The sequence below is a fragment of the Homalodisca vitripennis genome, chromosome 7 (genome assembly GCF_021130785.1).
Source record: "Homalodisca vitripennis isolate AUS2020 chromosome 7, UT_GWSS_2.1, whole genome shotgun sequence".
Taxonomy (NCBI): domain Eukaryota; kingdom Metazoa; phylum Arthropoda; class Insecta; order Hemiptera; family Cicadellidae; genus Homalodisca; species Homalodisca vitripennis.
The window spans coordinates 65,764,491-65,785,017 of NC_060213.1; the positions used below are offsets into that span (position 1 = coordinate 65,764,491).

The following is a 20,527-nucleotide window of genomic DNA, read 5'->3' on the forward strand; positions in this document are numbered from 1 at the left end:
CTCCGCCACTGAGAGAAATATGACCGTCAGTTCCAGGATTAATAGTTCAGTGCTGCAAGGCACCTAATGCTCTTTTCTGGTGAATAAGAACTCTTTCCAGGTTGGAAATGACTGTTCAACCCCAGTTACCTAGCCATACCTCAGATGAGATTCAAAAACTGCAAATACACCATTTTTACTGTTGTACTCCCAATCGTTTGTTTAGTTCCCTAATGACGCTAATACTTGAGATAAGCTTTTTGCACTCCTGGTTAGTTTGTATGAGGTTGACAGGTAAGATTCTCATCTATCACAATTTCCAAGGTAGTTCTCTCTACAGATCAGTTAGTTCAGCACAAATTTTCTTTTCCCTAAGTTCCATTTGGAGAATATTCTCCTCGTCCAACACAAGGTCATCGAATAGCAGTATTTTTTAGTCATATTAAAGGCAATGTAGGCTTCAATATCAATCTGCTTATTTTATTTTTTTAATACTGTTATAACAGTGTCATCTGCAAACTTGACGGTATGTCATATATCTATAAGTTGGTCTGGTAGGTCAGTTGTTAACAGCAGGAATAGAACAGGATCCAATATGGATCCTTGGGGTACACCTCTCTTTACTGGTCTTAAGAGTTGATACTGCTTTTCTCAGAGTGTTCTAAGAGAGACATTGAACTTGCACCATCTGTTTTCTATTATTTAGTTAGCTTTCAAACCAGGCTAGTGCTGTTCCAGTGATTTCTAGAGCGTTTAGCTTACCAAGTAGACAGTCTTGATTTAAGCAATCAAAAATATTACTAAACTCTTTAAGTACAGGATAGAAGACCTGCCGGCTTAGTGAGTGATATACTTCAATGACGCTCAGCCAAATCTCATGGAGTGAAATGCACCATCATCGAATTCAGTATTGCCTACATAGAAATGAAGCTTCATGCAAAATGTTAAGCCTTTATAAGTTATTTCATTTTCAAGATATTATTCGGACAGATGGACAGACAAAAATTAAAATTTTGCCAGGCCTTTGGCAAAAAATTTGCACAAATCACAACTTTCTGTACAATTTCCAGTTATTGTTTTATACTTACTTCCCTATGAACACTAGTTTATTTATTTAACCCATTGCGAATCACTGACGAGCTGGGCTCGTCACGCAGCGGCCGGGCCTAACGGCACGGTGACGAGCTCAGGTCGCAAAAGCGGTCTGCTTTTAAATTTCCCTCCAAATAGTTCTGTTAATGTCTGATAGATCAGGCGATCGTCTTCACTTGTCTACTAAGAGTGTTTAACAACGGTCTACGTTTAGAGTTTTCAAAACTTTTATAAATATCCTACAGATCGCAGTTGTATGTCGAAGTTGACAATAGACAATAGACAATAGACAATTTCTTTATTTACATATTCATAGAGAATAGTACATGCGTCATAAAACAAAAGTTGTGGTTAGTAAAATTTATACAATGGAAATAGTTTTTTGTGTCCATAGTTATATAATGCAAAGTTTGATACAAAGTTTGATGTCCAGAGGGAGCTCTTGTCTTCCGCTGCACTGATTCAGGTGCTCAAGAATTCGGAGTCTTAATAGTAGGGCCTTTCTTGCAGCCATTTTGTTTTGTTGGTTTCGCGAAACACTGAGGTGGCTGGTTTCTTAGATGATCGGGCAGGTGGTTGAAAAACAGCGCTCCTTGGTATGAGGGTTTCTTCTCAGAGAGGCTTAAGCGGTGTAAGGGCAGGGTGAAGTTTGTGGCATTTCTTGTGTTATATGGATGTAGTTCCTGATGTCTTAACTGCTGTGAAGTGACTGCATGTAGAATGGTTTCCCGGATGTAGAGTGAGATTGTTGTGAGAATTTTTAGTTGTTTAAAAGATTCCCGGCAACTTTCCTGGTGATGTAGTCCTGCTAGGCATTCTAATTGCTCTTTTTTGTAGAGTAAGAATCTTTCCCATGTTGGACGCTGTTGTTCCTCCCCCATGATACTATTCCGTATCTTAGGTGCGTTTCGAAAAGAGCAAAGTAGGCAACTTTGGCTACCTCCATGCTACACATACTTGTTTAATTCTGCGAATTACATAGATACTTGAGGAGAGTTTCTTACTTAGTTGGTCTATGTGGGGCTTCCATGACAATTTCGAGTCAATTGTGATGCCTAGATATTTGGTCACATTGCTTACTTCCAGGTCCAGGAGAGGTGCTAGGTTTGTAATTTTGTTTCTTGTGCTGAAAACTATTTGTACGGTTTTATTTTCATTTAATACTAGGTCATTATTTGTGCAGTATTGTTTAGTTTGGTTGAAAGCATGCAGTCGTGTTTATTGCGAGCATTTCATTGACTTTATTAGAGATGGTAAGCACAGTGTCATCTGCATACATTATAGTAGAACAGGCATCATCCAGGCAGTTTTGGCATATCATTCGTGAGGAGGAGGAAGAGCACCGGCCCGAGCACGGGATCCTTGAGGCACCCTCTTCTCACTTCAGTTGTTGCTGATTGAATTTTATAGTTTGTATAATTTTGGGTGTAATTTATTTCTACCAGTTGTTTTCTTCCCTTGAGGTAGCATTTAAACCAATCTGCTTCTTTACCTCCTACGCCTAGGGCTCTTAGTTTTTTGTAGTAGGCTGATCGTGATTGAGGCAGTCGAAAGCTTTACTAAAGTCAAGGAACAGACTAGTTACTGAACATCCTTCCTCTAGTTGGTCTATGATGTGTTCTGTCAGCTGTACCAGGGCTGTTGTTGTTGACCTACCCCTAAGGAATCCATGCTGTTTGTTGTAAGTAGATTATGCTGTTCGAGGATGGTTTAGGAGTCTGGTAAGGACAATTTTCTCAATTATTTTGAGAATGTCGGGATGAGTGATATTGGCCTGTAGCTGCCAGGTTCACTCCGTGTGGTCCTTTTTTATATTTTGGATATATTTTTGGCGGTCTTCAAAAACAGTTGGGAAGATACCTTGCTGTAGGGATTTATTTATTATATTAGTTAGTGGTATTTATCAGTTCTTCTTTACATCTTTTAACTAGTTTTGCGGATATTTCATCAATACCAGACGATGTTTTAGGCTTTAAGGAGTCTATAGCTTTTTTTACTTCTTCGCTTGTTGTTAAGTAGAACTGTAATTTCTCATTTGTGACTGGAGCTGGGTCAGGGTTTGCAGGATTAATGTTGCTACTGTTTGTTTGGAGTGTGTTTTCTGCTATTGTTGCAAAATATACATTAAGGGAGTTTGCTATTTCGTGTGGGTCCTTTGTTATTTTTCCATTTAGCTGAAGACTTAGCTGATCATAATTTGTGTTAGTAGTTGCTTTTTCTTTCATTATTTATTGCCTGCCACAGTGCTTTTGATTTATTTTCTGCTTGGTTAATGTGTGCTGTAGTTTGTTCTCGCCTTAGGTGTTTCAGTCTCAAGTCATATTCTCTTTTCCTCTCCACTGTTTGTGCTTTATGTTTTGCTAGGCCTGTACGCTGTTCTATTTCTAAAGCACTGATGTACGCATTTTTCAGTTGGTTGCATTCGTCATCCCAGACCTGTCTTTTTTTATTTTTGTCTTCCTTTGACTAATTTCAGAGGGCAGGTTTCATTTAATATAAGTTGTAGTGCCACTGTGAAAGGAGTTATAAGGCATGGTTGACATCTTCTTCCATTAAGATCTGGTCCCAGGTTTGTGTGTTTGTAGTTTTTCCTTGAACCGTGTTAGTTCTCTATTGGTAAATAGTCTTTTTCTTTCCTTAGCGGTTTTTTTGATTATTTTTGATGTTTTAAGGGAAAATGTTTGTGCTGTATGGTCAGATAAGCCTGTCAGAATGATGGAATGTTTTTATGCTCTCAGGGTCTATGTTAGTGCAGATCCAGTCTATTGATTTTTTTAGTTTCACTTGTGATTCGCGTAGGAGGGAGATTTCATTCTCACAATGTCATATGTAGCAAGAAGTTCTTGAAGTTTTGTGGTTGTCATTATTTTCCGTGAGATTGTCCACATTAATATCTCCCATGAGTATCGTTGTTTGCTTGAGCTCATGATTCTATTTAGTTGTTCGGTTAGGACTTCAATTGAACTGTCTAGTTTTGCCCTTGGAGGTCTGTAGACGCCTAGTACTTGTATATTTATCTTTTTTTTCTTTATTTCAAAGAGGGCAGTTTCACATACAAGTTCTGATTCAGGTCCGCTTGTTTCAATGAGTGTTATTGCCTTCTCCTGTCCTTTTTTCACGTATCCAGCTACTCCTCCCTTGATGTGATCTTTCCTTGCGAAACCTCCAGCAAGTGAGTAGCCCTCAAGGCAGGTTGTAGCAAGGTATTTCTTGTGATAGTCCGTGTTCAGTTACTATTAACAAGTCTGGTTTTTCGCTGTTTAAGAGATGGGCGAGTCTATCTACTTTATTACTTAGCCAGTTTATATTTTGATGTATTATTTTTATGATGTTATGGTTGCTATGTGTTTGATTTTCCTGAGGGCCGAGTTCCAGAGGGTCCGGGTTTTGTGTTTTATTTTCGGCTTGTGGTCTCTCTTTGGGACCAGGACTTTGAACTAAAAAATGGTGTTCCAGTATTTGCGGCTCAGGATGTAGGTTTGTTTGTGTTTTGTCTTTGTCCGTGGTTGCAGCTGAGGTTGTTTGTTGCTGTGGATTTTCAGTGCATGAGTTTCTTTGTGTATTTGAGGAGCTCTTCTTTACTCAGGATGTTGGCATGCTTGATCCATTTGCTTATTGTGTCATTTTGACATGCAGTGATGTAAAGAAAAGATATGGTGTGTCTTGAAATAGCAACAATGCAGTGCGCTTGTGAGTTGTAGATGTCTTCCTGTTTGTTTGAGGTACGAATCACGATTACGTTTTCTGCTTGTCTTCCTTGAAATTCATGAATGGTGGAAGTGTTTTTGTAGCCTAGACTGATGAGTAGTGTTTTTCTGATTGTTTGAAGACAAGGTAGGTATGTGGAGGATTTGCTGGGTTTTTTTCAAGACTTTCTGGTCCATCAAAAGACTGCAGCGTTAGTTCGTTTGAGACTTTGTTTGTTGTGTTAATTCCTTGAGGATAAAATTTGAAAGTACTGCTGCCGTGCTTAATGTGCATCTATGGGTTGTACTCAGTGTGTCAGATATTGTTGCTATTTCAGCGATGTTATGGAACTTAACTTCGAGGGATTCTGTTCTATTGATGTACGGGATTTGATTTAAGTCCCAACGAGCATAGTTTCTTTTGCTCCTGCAAGCACAGCTGCATATATTATTTCACCTGCATGCAGCATTAGGGCTTCATCTACTATAAGCCTTTCATATTTTTGTCCCTGTTTTAAATGTTGTGTCAAGTTTATTATAAATGAGTGAACCGTTCGGAATGAGTGAACCGTCGTTAATTTTAGTGTTGTTGATGTCTGGGTGTGTGTTTTCTAAAACCTTCTTCTAAAATCTTGAACAGAGTCTCTAGTTGGAAAGAGAATGAGGTCACCTTGCTTGTAATTGTTAAGAATGTAGGTTGTTTTTCCACACCCTGGTACACCTTGGACGAGGTTTAGATTAATTTTGCCAACGCTATCGATTTTTATGTTTTTAACACTGTTGAGGAGGCGCAAGTCATTTAGCAGTTGAGTGTCATCTGATACAAGTATGTTGGAATTGATAGTGATATTATTTGGGGCCAGTGTGTATTTACCATTTTCATCTACTTTAAGTTCAATCAATCGGGCTCCATCAAAGCCAAATTGATACTCTTTTTTTGCTACTTGGTTTGTTAGATGTTCTCCAGTAGATAGGTCAATGATGGCATATTTATTTTTTGTTTTTTCCCTAAACTCTTGTATCTTATTTCTTCTACTTAAGTGGTTTATTTCATATTCTTTGTACACCGAACTGAGTTTCTGGAGGATAATTTTCTCTTTTAGCTTTCCACAATTCTCTTTGTTCATGCATAGCTGCTTGAATAAAAGTGGTTTTGTCAGGAGTTGCCGAAGGTCGAGGGGGGTCATAAGGATTTGGTGAGGCAAGAGATCCTTGGGTCACTCTCTCACAGATTGTATATGAAAAAAAATCATTCATATGAGTTTACTCTCTGCTTTTTAGCGCTTCTGATTGGGTGTTTTCCTCAGTTGTTATTATAATACTTTTGAGGTTAGTGACACAACTAAACGACGCAGACGTACATGTTGGTGGGTTTAGTCTAGACAATGGCCCGGATGTTGCAATCGATTCGCCCGAGCCGCTTTATTTAGACTATGATTCAGACATCATCCCTGCCACGCCGTAGCTTGCTCGCGTGTTATCGTTCCTACATCACGGATACCCCAGCAGGCCCATGTTCCATCTAAACGAATACCTTCACAGCTGAATTTTCTAGTATACAATAGCGAGCGATATGATGTGGCGCACCATTGCTGTTCGTGCGGCCGCTGACCGTGAATTAATTCACGCCCGCTGGTGCCCGCGCGCCAAAACAATACGATCCGCAATGGGTTAATATATTTTAATTGTTATCAGTTTAACTACTACTTGCCCAAGCCTGTTTAAAAAAATATAAATTAACTGTTATTTTCAGTTTTTCATATATTCAAATGCAGTGCACAGTATTTGTTATAATGAAAGGTTCAATATTTTAAATACACAATATACTGAGTTATCGTAACACCTAAAATGTGAATGTTTCAATATCATAGGATAGCTGATCAGGAGCGTATAATGGAATATTTGGGTGTATCCTCTTAAGTTAAAAAGTAGAATTTTTGTCATTTATTTTAGCTGTTAAATAAGCCAGCTCCGATGTTTTAATCCTTGAAGATCTGTATTTGGGACTCTTCAACTTCTTATTTACGGAACTCATTCACAACAGGCTTTTATTCAGAAAATTTTCTTTTATCTGAGTTATTTGATGGCCTCTTATATACATCTAATCTAATCGATTATCCACTTTGGAAAATAAAATTATAATTCTCGTGTACATACTTAAGGATATATCTATTGGATTACAAATATACACTAGTTAAGTTCTTTTTATGGAAATCGGTCAGTAGATTTCCCTAGCATTTAGTTTTTTAATTCATGAATTGTTTTCTTTTACAGGGCTGGTACATAGTCACCTACGCCTTGGGAATTTATCACTTAAATTTATTCATTGCATTTCTATCACCAAAAATCGACCCTGCAATCATAGACTATGAAGGTAATGATACAATTATGAAATATTTAAATAATTCTCGTTTCAATTCAAATATGCCTTAGCTGTATAGATTGTAGTGGCTTTAGCTTTGTTTTCTTTTTATATTACAGATTGTTTACCCTTTGAAGACTAATTTCCTATATGTAGAAAGTTTGCAAGTGTAGTGAGTAAAGGAAAATGTCTTGCTTTTCTGAGTAAAATTTTACTTTGAGTTAGTTTGTGTATTGTAAGTCTGTTCGCACATATGGGAGATGTCGGAGTAAGCAAACAATCACTAAAACATGTTTACATTGTAGTTACTTTGTGGAGTTATATCTCTATAAAAGTATGTAGCTTTATGTAACAATATTATTTTTTTGTTTTCTTTCTTCTTTTAACACATTAACTGGCACTCCATAAATTCTATTTTAATATAGTTTTAAAATATTTTAAGGTATTTTCTCTTAACTGTTTTGTTTTATTCCTCTTTATTGGTCACAACTAATTAATTAAGATTTTTAGTTAATTTGTTAATACTATGTTTATAAAGCATTGTGTATATTGGCCTAACACTACTATTTAAAAGTGAAAATGTTACAAAAAATATATAACCATCTGGCTACTACACATGAACACGCATAGAAGGTAAATTGTTTCCATAGTTAACAGCACGAACATTTCAGTGTGCAGATGTATCACCATCACTTTTTTAACATATTGAGTCAAGGTATTGAAGCTTTGTTGGTGCTTTTTAAACTGAAAACACATGCTCTCTACAATCTATAAGCCTGAGTAGGTAGTGCCTTACTCAAAAAAACTTGGTGAGCCAAAATAGTGAAGTCTTTATTTTAGTTGCCATTGACTGCAATAAGGCAAAATTCAAATCTGATCTTTCAGATCAAATGTTAACCTACATCACCGCTGTGTAGAAAACGGTTCCAGAAAATGGAGAACTTCTTTTCTGAACTTCTGGCGTTAACAATTGGTAGGCTTACAATACCTTTATGAATATTAAAACACTAAGGCTCAGAAAAATAAATACCTAATTTCTATTACTAAGTTCAAAGAGGAATTGGTGCATTAATAGGCATGTAAAAAGAATGCCTATTCCACAAATAACAAGCTACGGGTCCTTACTGCCTGACCATCTTCTGTTATTGCCTTAGTAAGGAAAGAATGAAAGATGTGTTACAAGAGAATATCCAAAGAAAAAGGGCATATTGTACCAAGAAATGTGTCACAATAGTGACATTTTGCAGTGAATGTTCCAAAAACGCATTTTTGTGCGAGAAGTCCTCAGAGATATTCATAAGTTGACTAATGTTTGAATTTGATACATACATTTCAGTAAAGTAAATGTGCAGTAAATAGTAATGTGTAAAAACCCACATCTGTAAGCTTAGGCCTTGTTTGCATATTTTGAATGCAAAACAATGTATTATGTTTCTGTGCTGACAGTTAATAGCTATGTTTCTATTTATAAATTCTCCAGTATGAAACACAGATTTGCCCAACCACAAAATTTTACCAAGGAGATTTCTACATTTTTCCTTCCAAGCCAACATTACCTTGGAGAACTCAGTGGTTTTATCAAAACATTGCTCACATTATTGGGCTTCTAAAGTCGGACATCCTGTATACCTAAGTCTCTGTATACCTGTTTTCATTAAAGAGTATAAGAGCCAAGTTTTAATAAAAGAGTTTTGCTAGGGTAAGAACGACTTGCCTTCACCTAATTGGAAGTTTAGTCCTCTTATTATTGATATAAAGACATTAAGTTAAACATAACTAATCTTAGTTGGCACAAATGGGAAGACGAACAGGATCTGCCCCCCTCCCTCCCCACCAAAAAGCATTTTATTTCAAAATAAGAGATAAACTAATAGTCTATTTTAAACTGAAAATAACATTTATGTTGGAACTTTGAAATAAATCACAATCAAGTATATAAATTCAAACCTTATAACTATTTTAATTTACTAGCGACTAGCTAAAAATTTAGCTTTTGTCTTGATTTTTTGTTCAATATTTTGTTAATGTTATATAATTTACATTTTTTTTAGTTAAATACACTTCATATAAACTATATTTGTAACGGAAGATTTTAATTATCCCTGTATAAGCTTCCCCTGGTTATTGGTAATATAGTGGTTTTACTGTAAACTTTGTACACTTTGACCTGGTCTTTACCACCTTTTTATTAGTTTAGAAGTCCTATATTTGACAATTTTAGGACATAATATGTCAAAAATTTCCCAGGGGAATTTTCTATGCTCCAAACTATCATGTGTTCTGTTCTGCCCTCCCCCCTCAAAAAGATTTCTGGGTATACCACTGGTTGGAATAATCTTTGTTCTTAGGCGTATGTGGCTATTGCCATAACTAATATCTTAATTTTCTGGGCCACACAATGTCTCTCTACAGCTAAGCCAAAATATTTCAAGAATTTTATTGTATTACCAAAGTTTTGAGACAGTGAAAACCGGACAACTTTTATATATATATATATATATATATATATATATATATATATAAATGGGATATTTCATTCCCTTTGGCCTGCTATTTATAAACCTTAATGAAAATTACTATAACATAATCTCAGATAATTAAAGAAATGTTGTTTTTTTATTATATCACATGGTGTTTGAGTTAAAAGTTTAAAAACATTAAATGTGTTATAATTTTAAAAAATTATTAATAATATATACATAACATTAATAATATTATTAAATTTTAAAAGTATTCAAGGAATTTCATTTACTATGTAAATTGTTCTTAGCAACTATACTGATTCAGGTCAGATGTGCTAAAGAAACTCTCTCAATGGCATCTGATATCATCAGTTAATGGACAAAGGGCTTTGCAAATTACTCATCCATTCGTTGTTTACTTTGGGATGAATCATAATTCTGAGTTGCTCTTCTCAATGCAAACACCATCAATCCAATCATCGACTATTCTCTTTGTAAATGTTGAGTAAAACTTAACATTGAAACTGACAAATTATATTTCCTAAAATGATAAGTAGATTTTCGAGAATTTCCAAGGTTATTATAAAAAATCATTCTTTGTCTGTTTTTGGAGCCATTTATTACAAGTAAAGAAAATTTGCAGTAAAAAGACATAATATTAGAAAAAATAGGTATGTATAAGCCAGTAAAAACCAGTACTCACAATATACTTACAATAATTACTTAATCATTAATATTTTGTGATATAACATCATAATTCTGCAACAAACAAGATTTACTAACATATATATATTACTGTGTAAAACATTGTATGTGATTAGAATAAAATAAATCAGATCGTTCTGTTACATTTTATTGTTAACTCTATTTTGTACTTCTTTAGTCCTATTAAATTTAATATCTTCTCAGAAATTGTGTGTTGGTTTCAGTATACATTATTTCTCCAAAATATAAAAACAGTTAACCCTTTTAGTGCCAACGTCCGTATTTACGGACGTTTGAAAAACTACTGAGAAATGCCAACGTCCGTATATACGGACGTTTGAATAACTACCGAAGAATGCCGACGTCCGTATATACGGACGTTCGGAGTAAAAGTCATACCGCAATCATTTTTTAACTTGTTATAAATTTGTAGGTATACAAACAATCAGAATGAACCAATCTACATAAAAAAAATAATAATAGTAATATCGTAAGGTTAGTCAGGTGTTTAGCCATGATAGAAATGGCCGTGGTTTTTGCATCAGACAAAGTTGTGTCAGCTGATAGTTCACGTCTAATCTCTGTGTTTGGTTGTTTGTGTTGCTGCTTCCACAGTGTTTGTTTGTTGATAAATAGTTTACTAACAATGTTTTACTAACATAAAAAGTAAACTTCAATAAAATGAAACACTCGCGATCTCCACTTAGCGAGAATACAGTTCTTGCCGTATTAGAATCAGATGATTTGAGTGATGGTGCTTTGAGTGACGAGTCTGCTGAAAGTCCGCCTAACTATAATACCTATGTACAAAAGTGTGTAATTTTTTTTATATTTTACAAAGTGTACATTATTTTTTAAGTAGAAGATAGTTTCAGGCAGTTTTTAATGGTTTCATAGTGGAAAATATTATAAGCTTTATAAAGAAACTAAATAGTGTAAATAACACAAAAAAGTGAAAATGTAACTTTCTAAAAAAATTAACATGATTTTTTTGGTTTTTGAAATATTAATCAAAACTTTTTATGTGTGTATTCAGTTTTAATTCCTCTTTCAAGTGATAGTATGTGTTATAGTGAAATAATTTTTTTAAAGTACTATTTTTCATGTGAAACTGGAAAAATATAAAAACTGGAAGTAAAATTTCTACTTTTTTAAATTTTTTTAAGTTAATTACATTTAGAAATATAATTTGCTTTATAGTTTTTTATAAGGGAATTTATTTTACTGCAAAACAATGAAAACATTAGGAAAACATCTCAATATTTGTAATTTTTACAATTTTTTATAAAACACTGCAAAACGGCTGAAATAGGCCTGGCATCCTTCAGTAGTATTATGTGAAAAATCACTGGCATTTCTCAGACCAACTTTTGATTTTTTTTGTCTGGCACTAAAAGGGTTAATGTAATACATTTTTGTTAAGGCCAATTTTGTAAACCAATTGATGGTTTTAATTCTAGTTCTTTTCATTAGTATCAAAGACTAAATTGTATAAAAGTACAGTTCACAAAGATACATATAGTAATTCAGAGATGTGTATAGTTGAGTTACATTTGAAGTAGCAAAACTTTTAAATCTGGACTCGTACATATTTGAAATTGTGATAAAGTTTTTAGAATCAGGCCATAACTTTATTTAAAAATAACACTGGAATCAATTTGTATTGAATTGAGAATCAAGACTACAACTTTAGTGTTTAAAATTAATTTTTTTGTTATCTGCCCATCCCTACTTATAATTCTGCCTTTTCCTTAATTGTCATATTTTCACTATTCCTGCATTATGACATACGACAGTATTTTTTCCTTTTAAATTATGCAGTTTTGCACTAATTTATTTGAGACATTATTACTATTGAAATTGTACTTGTTTGATAAATCACAATTTTTAATCTATATGGTGGATGTTGACTGAGTTAAATTAGTTAGATTTTTAAAGAAAAGAGTATAGGAGATAAGAAAAACATTTAATTTGGTTCTAAAAATAAATTGATCTGCCCTTGTATTCATGTTTTTTTACTCCATGCAGCCTAAACAAGGATCATATCAAATCAAACAGAACAAAGAAGAATCTATAGGGTGTTCATTTGAAAACTTCAAACTCGTATTAAAAGACTTAATAGCCCATCAAAATTCTGTAAATGGGAGTGTATAGTACTAACTCGCCTTCGGCTCGCTGGGGGCTACGCCCCAGGCCCCCATGATGTACGCTTGCAAATTCGGGGATAAGCGGAATTTGGTAATTGGTTAAATTCAGACATGAGGTTTCCAAATTTCATGTATCCGTTCTCGACAATCGTACGGGTCGTAATGCTTCGCTAACGCTCAGCCAATTGATGTGTGGTGTATAATAATAATAATCAATAGATATCGTAGAACAGTTAAGTTATGTGTTCGCGAAATTAGAAGACAAGAAGAATTTGATGGTAACTAAAGTCAGAGATTATGTTTGTATATCATAGTTTAAATTTTCCGGATTTACCCAAAACTTTTGACTTTGAGAGCGTTTACGGCTTACAACCGTTTGAGATACGACAATAAGTGACTGGGACCTTTCTTGTCGGAAAATTTAATTTTGTGTTTCGATTCCGTTGTGAGATTTGAGGTACGACGTCTGGTTTAGGTGGTGCAATGCTTGGGATAAAAGTCTGCCACTGGTCAGCTATTGTGAATTTTTCAGTGTAATATAACAAAAAATCGATCCTAAGTCAGTATTTTTAAGTTGTTTAGGGGGTTGCTATTTGCTCAGGAGTTTATTTTTAGTCATACAAGGAAATTCCCGGGAGGGGGGTTAATGTTATCGAGGGTTAAAATATTACGTGGTACCACAGGGCGTTATGAGGAAAGCTGTGTTGTTACCTGAAGAGTAATCAACCTAAGTCAGTAATATTTTAAACAGATTAAGAAATTGATTAGGGGGTTTAATTTACTCAGGAGTTTATCTGGTCATACCAGGAAATTCCCAGTGGGGGGTTAATGTTACCCGGGGTTTAAGACATCAGGGGGTTTAATTTACTCAGGAGGTTATCTGTCATACAAGGAAATTCCAGGGGGGTTTAATGTTACCTTCGCTAACGCTCAGCTAATTCACGATGTGCTCCAGTAGACGTATACTAGTCAGTCGTTTACGAAAGTAGGGTGGTTAATTTTAACCAAAGCGTTGATTTAAAGAGGTGCATTTTGCGGCTTAACCGTTAGAGATACGACAAAAAGTTACTAAACCTTTACTTTTAGAAAATTTAAAATTGAAGGAGGATTCTGCTATCTGATTTCATTTACGACCTCTAGTTTTGCAGTACAGAGCTTGGGAGAAAAGACTGCACTAGCCAACTATGGTTAATTGTTTAGTCTAAACAAAATAAAAACTAACTTTATCAGATTATTAGGTTGATCAGGGGGTCTAATTTAATCAGGAATTCATGTACCAGGAAATTTGCGGGAGGGGGTTATGCTATAGGGGGTTATAAGAACGCGTTGTACTTTTCTGGGAAATGTGTGTCTGTGCTACAAAAATATGTGTACAGTAATTTTTATAAAAAAAAACGTTGATCAGAGGTTACAATTATTTAGGAATATCATTCCATAACACAGTGTTGATAAGGAATCACTATTTCATTAAATTAATTAACTCTTAGCCAATTTCAAAATCTGGGGTTGTATTCACTCGTTAACCTAGCAGAGCAAGTGCAATCGGAATCTGGAATGAATTGCACAAATATTAGTCGCATATAAATTAAAAAATCTCCAAAAATTGCCAATTCACGACAAATACGGAGTATTTGTATTTTACTATTTAAGGCGATTTTCGGGCTTGCGAAAGGATATACGATAAAAGCTACTAGACTTTTTTTGTACACCTAGTCATTTATATTATTGGAAAACTTTCATATTTTAATCTAAGACTGAAGGTTCGACCGCTATACACTCCAGAGAAACAAAATTATCACGTCAAAATTACATAATATTAACATTTATTAGCCAAAAAAAATAAAGATAAGAGCTAAAAGCTACCAAACCTTTTTTTGTAGATCGCTTCAGTTAATAAACAAAACAGTTTTTAGTTTTAAGCTAGAACCATCGGTTCGGTCACTATCGAGCCCGGAAGGTAAGTTTTTGAGTACAATTTTCATCATAATCACGTTTTACGGCTAAACCAATCAAGATAGAGTAAAAAAAATCAATTAATCTTTTTTGTACATCGCCTTATTTTTGTATTGAAATCACATTTTTAATTTTGTGCTAAACAAACTGCTGACTGCAATGTAGCCCAGAATCACAAATTTAACGGGAAAAAGTAATGCGTTTAAACGCGTTTTTCCGGCCAAAACCATTAAGGATAGGGCAAAATGTTATTAAATCTTTTTTGTAGATTGCGCTCTTTCCTAAGACCTATTGAAATTGTTTTGAGCTACGACCAACCGTTTTGCCGCTATCAAGCCCGGAATGTAAATTTTTAGGCGAAAATTTCCAAATATTTTCACTTAATCGCGTTTTGCGGTCAAACTAATGGAGATAGAGTAAAAAGTTCACTTGACCTTTTTTTGTGGATCATATTATTTCCTAAATCTAACCTTTGTTTTATTTTGACCTCCGACCAATGGTTTCGCCGCTATCGATTCCAAAAACAAAAATTTTTCACGTAAAAATTACAAAAAAATTGCACATAATCACGTTTTTTTCGGCTAAACCAATGGAGATATGGCAAAAAGTCACTAGACCTTTTCTGTAGATCGCGGAAATTTGCTAATTTGATGGGTCAATCAGAATTGAGCTACGACAAACGGTTCGGCCGCTGTCGGGCCCAAAAACATTATTTTTGGCGAAAAAATCTCTGGAATGTCAAATATTCGAGCGTTTTGTCGCTTAACCATGGGAGATAGAGCAAAAAGTCACTTGACCTTTTTTGTAGTTCACTTCATTCCTGACTAACGATTTTTCATCAGATCCGAGCTAGCACCAACGGTTCGCCCGCTATCGGGATTACAAAAAAGGCTTGCAAAGGGTAAAAAATGCGCGTTTTTTTTGCAAATTTTTTTGAGGGGTTTAAAATTAAAAATTCCCGGTTTTCAGACTTTTCCTGTTGGTTACACGGCAAAAGGTACCTGCGTGCAAAATTTCAAGTTTCCAGCACTTCTAGAAGTAGGTTAGAATTTGTATACATATATCAGTCAGTCAGTCAGTTTCACATGCGGCTGTATAGTATATTAGATTGGGGGCAAAATTCTGTAAATGGGAGTGTATAGTACTAATTGGGGGAACAAACAAAATTATTTTCAAAATGGGGATGCTCACACCCCCATGCCCTTCCGTACCAAATGTCAAAATTTTTAAATTGCAATATATTTGTACCTTGTGACACCTTAAATTGAAGCAAATGCTGTATTTTGGTTAAAAAAAATTGAAATCGTCCAAGCCAATAGTGTAATTTTGTACACAACAATTATTAGTCTATTGTATTACTGCTAATAACAACAAAATTACTCACTGAATACTGTTGTAAATCCTTTGTAAACTTCATATCAAATGTTCAAATTCTTGCCTAACCTTTGTAAAAGTTTCTCTGGTTAAGCGTCTGCACTTAACAGTTTTTCAAGTCTTGGACACCAGTGGGATGTGTTTTAAAAACTACTGATTTCAAGTGACCCCACAAAAAAGTCCAAGGTACTTCCATCAAAAAAGAGCTATCCATGTCCTTGCAAGCCTTCAAGCAAAAGAATCATGCAGGCAGGCCTTTGAGGAACTGAAAATTCTCACCATCGTCAACCTCTACATCCTGGAAACTGTCAAGTATTTACACCTCAAAACCCCTGAGCTGATTCCAACTGCTGCCCTCCATCATAACTACAATACACATCTCGCCCCGAACTACTACCTTCCAATACATAATTCATTCATAGAAAGGATGCAGACATGCAGGGGAAAAAAGCTGTGGAATGCCCTTCCAGGAGAGTGGAAGAATACGGAACAACACCAGTTTGGACATCGATTAAGGGACTGGCTTCAAGAATGCCCTTTCTACACCCCCACTGAATACCTTGAAAGAACTGAAAGTTAAAATATGATTTATTTATATAACCTAATTATATAAGTAAACAATTACTGTTCTGTAAGAATATGTAATAAAGAAAAAATAAAGCAGCAACCAATAAAATTTGTCAACCAACATTTTCACTTGTCGGTAGTAATTAACTAAAATTGTCTGTTAACACAGTACATCATTCTTTTTGAGATTTGTTTTGTTCGGTTCTCTGTAACTACTGATGTATGTATTATTATAAATCAATGAATTATTCATGTATGAATTTGTGACATTTTTTTGTAATCAATGAATATTTTACAGACGACGCAGGGCCGGAGCTGCCGACGAGAGCCAATGAAGAGTTCCGTCCATTTATCCGCCGCCTACCAGAGTTCAAGTTCTGGTATTCGGTCACCAAGTCGACGGTGATAGCCACTGTGTGCACATTCTTCGACTGTTTCAACATACCAGTCTTTTGGCCCATCCTGGTCATGTACTTCATCACGCTATTCTGTATCACCATGAAGCGACAGATCAAGGTCAGTCCAACTGTTTATTATTGATTCTGATTATAACATTTCTTCCACTTCATTAGAAAATGCTCATTTTGCTTTGACTTATATTATGTTTCACTATTATGTGTTATTTTTTTACAGTCATGCTGTGCTGAATTGGAAAATGCTCATTTTGCTTTGACTTATATTATGTTTCACTATTATGTGTTATGTTTTACAGTCATGCTGTGTTTTACAGTCAGTTGTGCTGAATTGGAAAATGAATTTCGTAAATTATCTATTTACGAGATTGCTACTCTGAACATTGTTTGTTTTTCTGTTGCACTCTTCCACATATACTGCTTCCACAATCTTTTATATCCCTCCCTCTGCAAATCCTTCTCCGTTCTCCCTAGTACAAGATTAAAAAACTAAGATTTTCAGATTAAATTATATTGTCAATTTTTAGTTTATATCTATTAATTGCAAGGAGCTAGTCAAACTTGTACAAACAAGTTAACAATAAACTTTAAATAACTATAGGTTGAAATATAATTTTATTTTCCTGTTCAATCTTCCAATAATTGGTTGTTTACGGCTTGTCCCATTTCAACATATTATACTGAGTAATGAATGTGTCTCTGTTTGTTGCAGCATATGATCAAGTACCGGTATCTGCCTTTCACCCATGGCAAGCCCAAGTACCAAGGCTTGAATGATTCTGGCAAGGTGATTAACGCTAAGTGACAGGTGAACTATCTGGCCTAACTGTCCGTTACGTGCGTTCAGTTTCTGTTCAGCTTTTTTCAATTCTTATTGGTATTGGTTAATTTTTGTAGTTTTTTTTTATTTATAACAGTTTAAATTTTGGATGCTGGATTTTTAATTTTTGGGTTTTGAAAATTCCTGTAAAAACTTGATATTTCTAATTCTCTGCCTGCATTCTATAAGCCATTTGCATTTTTAGCCAAACTGGGCATCAAGGAATAAATAGTTTAAAATGCATTTGAATTCAAATCAATTACAAACAAAAACTTATTTACACATGTCTACAGATTTTTATTGAACCTAATAATTTTGTTCCCTTTATATGTAAAAAAAAAAAAAAACTGTATCAAATGTTATTGCTTTGTAACAAAAAGTTTCAGTTCAATTGTTTCTTGGCAAATATTAGAACTGTATCTTCCTTTATACAAACTATTCTTTAAACTCTGTTATACTTAATTACGCTTAGATAAGCGTCCAGGAGAAATAAATATCAACAATATATAATTTAGGAAATATAGGGCATGAAGTATCGTAAAGGTTTTTTATATATATATATATATATATATATATATGAATTTTATTTTCCTTAAAGTGAAAATTCTAAAAAATAAGGATGAGAAAAAAAGTAATATTTCATATTTTTTGTGAAATATGAGTATTTTTACTATATACTGCTTTGATTGGTCTTAAATCCAATTGAGTCTAGGTAAAGTTTATGCGGAGCTGCAGTTTCATTTACTAGCTTTCATTTGATTTCATTTTCTGTATGTAAACCATCAGACTTATAACTGTACAACTATTATTACTTTATGGACATTAACCCATTGGCCTACTAGTATTTCCAGCCTCTCAACTCCACAGTAAATCCAATTAATTTGGCCCAAAATGGAGAATTTTACTTAAAATTCCATTACTCTAGTTGTACTGTTTAGATTTTAATAAAACTTGGGATATTTAATAAAAGCATCCTAAACTATATTTTTCACAAAAAAAAAAAAAAAAAAAAAAAAGTTAATGTTAATTTTTTAATTTTGTTAATTTGTGTTAATTTTATGTTAATTACAAAATAAACACTTTTTATTTTTACTGGCAATTATTTATTATTATTATTATTATTTCGAATTATTATACAATTATTATAATATAATTATTATAATATTATTATACAATTATTATTTCGAATATTTACTCCTACCTGATTGCCTGAAAACACAATATTTTTAGGTTCGTTTGGCTCGTCATTCCATATAGGAAAATTCCATATTCCAGTTACACCAGAAGCCACACTGCTAATAACGTCTTTCAACATTCTGTAAATGTAAATCATTCATAGGATCATCGGCATTGTTTAGGCCTACGTCCATCTCTTCAAAATCAATATCTGAGAGGGCATTGTCAGACTCATCGTCGCTGAATTCTTCATCACCATCAATCCTCCACTCTTCTTCCACATGATTAGAACCGATTTCACCATCAGATTCACTTAAAATAAATCCATCATTGTCAATATAACGATCAATTTCACTACTACGTAAAGCTCCATGTTGCGCCATTGTACACACGCTTAGTTTGTTTACTCGAGTCAGCTGTTTACTTGTTCCGATCGTCGTGTTTATGTTCCCCTTCCCCAACTGCAGTGTTGCCAAGCTGTAAAGTTAAATTATTCAATTCCCATTATTGCAAAGAACACAGAAACGAAGTTAGGACTGAATGGTGCTGACATCTTGTGAGAAATAGGCGAACTACTTGGTGGCGAGATGGTTTCGTCAAAGTATTTTACCGTGCATAGCGCTAGCGGCGAGATGGTCTCGTCGAAGTAGGCTAAGGGGTTAAAAGATATCTAAAACAAATTTTAATAGATTTTTGAGCCACTTTTTGTACCTAAAAAAGTACTGAGTTTCCCAACAATGCAGTACTGAATTAAAACACTGAATATTAAGCATAATTCAACTTAACTTAGTTGTCTTATTAAGTGTTGTATTATGTAGATATCAGGTGGTCATTCTCTAAGCATACACAACACAATTAATTGTGATATAGAAATACTTTCTAGATGTGTAACACATCAGCATGTTGTAATAATAACTGTATTATTTTCTGGCCAGTGCAAATTTACATGTATGATTAATATTCAATATCTAGAACTGACAATTTATTTTAGCTGTGTAAATGCTTTAATAAGAGTGCATTCTTCTGTATGCGACATCAGCCATTGTCACACTTAACACATTACATCCATACAAGATGTAACAACAGCCTATTTACTTTCTCCTCATCCATGCATGCATTTTATTGAAGAAAACGTAAAGTCCAAAAGCTCTAATTTTGGCATGTATGTGTGTGTGTGTATCTATCTCATCATAGACCATGACAAAACAGACCATTTTTTGCTAAACTGTACATACTGGTGTACTTTATACTCAATTAAAGATTTTGTTTTTTTTTAATTTGACTGGTACTATTCATAACTCAGTAGATAGATTCATTTAAAAATTACACTAATTTAATTTTTTTCACTTCTTCAAAAGCTATAAAAAGTACTTTATTATGTGTAATTAAAACTAAATGTTCTAATTTTGATAAAGTCAATATGTAAGTATAATTTTTAATTATTTCCAAACAAATATTTTATTTTCAAATTTTTAATCATAAGTTAAAAATTCTTCAAAAATAATGTATCATAAAATACTAAATTCTACTTATTATTTTATTTTTTCAAAGATAATTTATTTCTCTTCACTATTATATGCTTGTATTGTTATCTGCTGTGAGATTTTGAATTTTTTTAATGATTTTATACGAATGTAACAACATTTTACTACATTTAAGTGTAATTTTAACTGTGGAAGTTTATTATAATTTTTGTGTGTAATATAATTGCATGTTAAATTAAAACTAAAGTGTAATTATTAATTAAGTACGGTACCTTATTAAATGAATAAAGTTTCAAGCCTACTGTTC

At 33.9% G+C, this 20,527-nt stretch overlaps 1 protein-coding gene across 8 annotated transcripts in view; it reads left to right on the plus strand.

Annotated features, from left to right (window-relative positions):
- Window positions 1–20,527, plus strand: part of LOC124365943 (protein RER1) — a 58,344-nt gene that overhangs the window by 29,151 nt on the left and 8,666 nt on the right. For 4 of the 8 annotated variants that reach the window (XM_046822083.1, XM_046822082.1, XM_046822084.1 and 1 more), the window contains 3 exons: window positions 7,032–7,131; window positions 16,626–16,843; window positions 17,453–17,527. In XM_046822083.1, the coding sequence (XP_046678039.1) occupies window positions 7,032–7,131; window positions 16,626–16,843; window positions 17,453–17,527 (393 nt within the window). Of the gene's footprint in view, window positions 1–7,031; window positions 7,132–16,625; window positions 16,844–17,452; window positions 17,578–20,527 lie in introns of all 8 variants that reach the window. The other 4 variants (XM_046822086.1, XM_046822088.1, XM_046822087.1 and 1 more) reach the window with 2 other exon arrangements.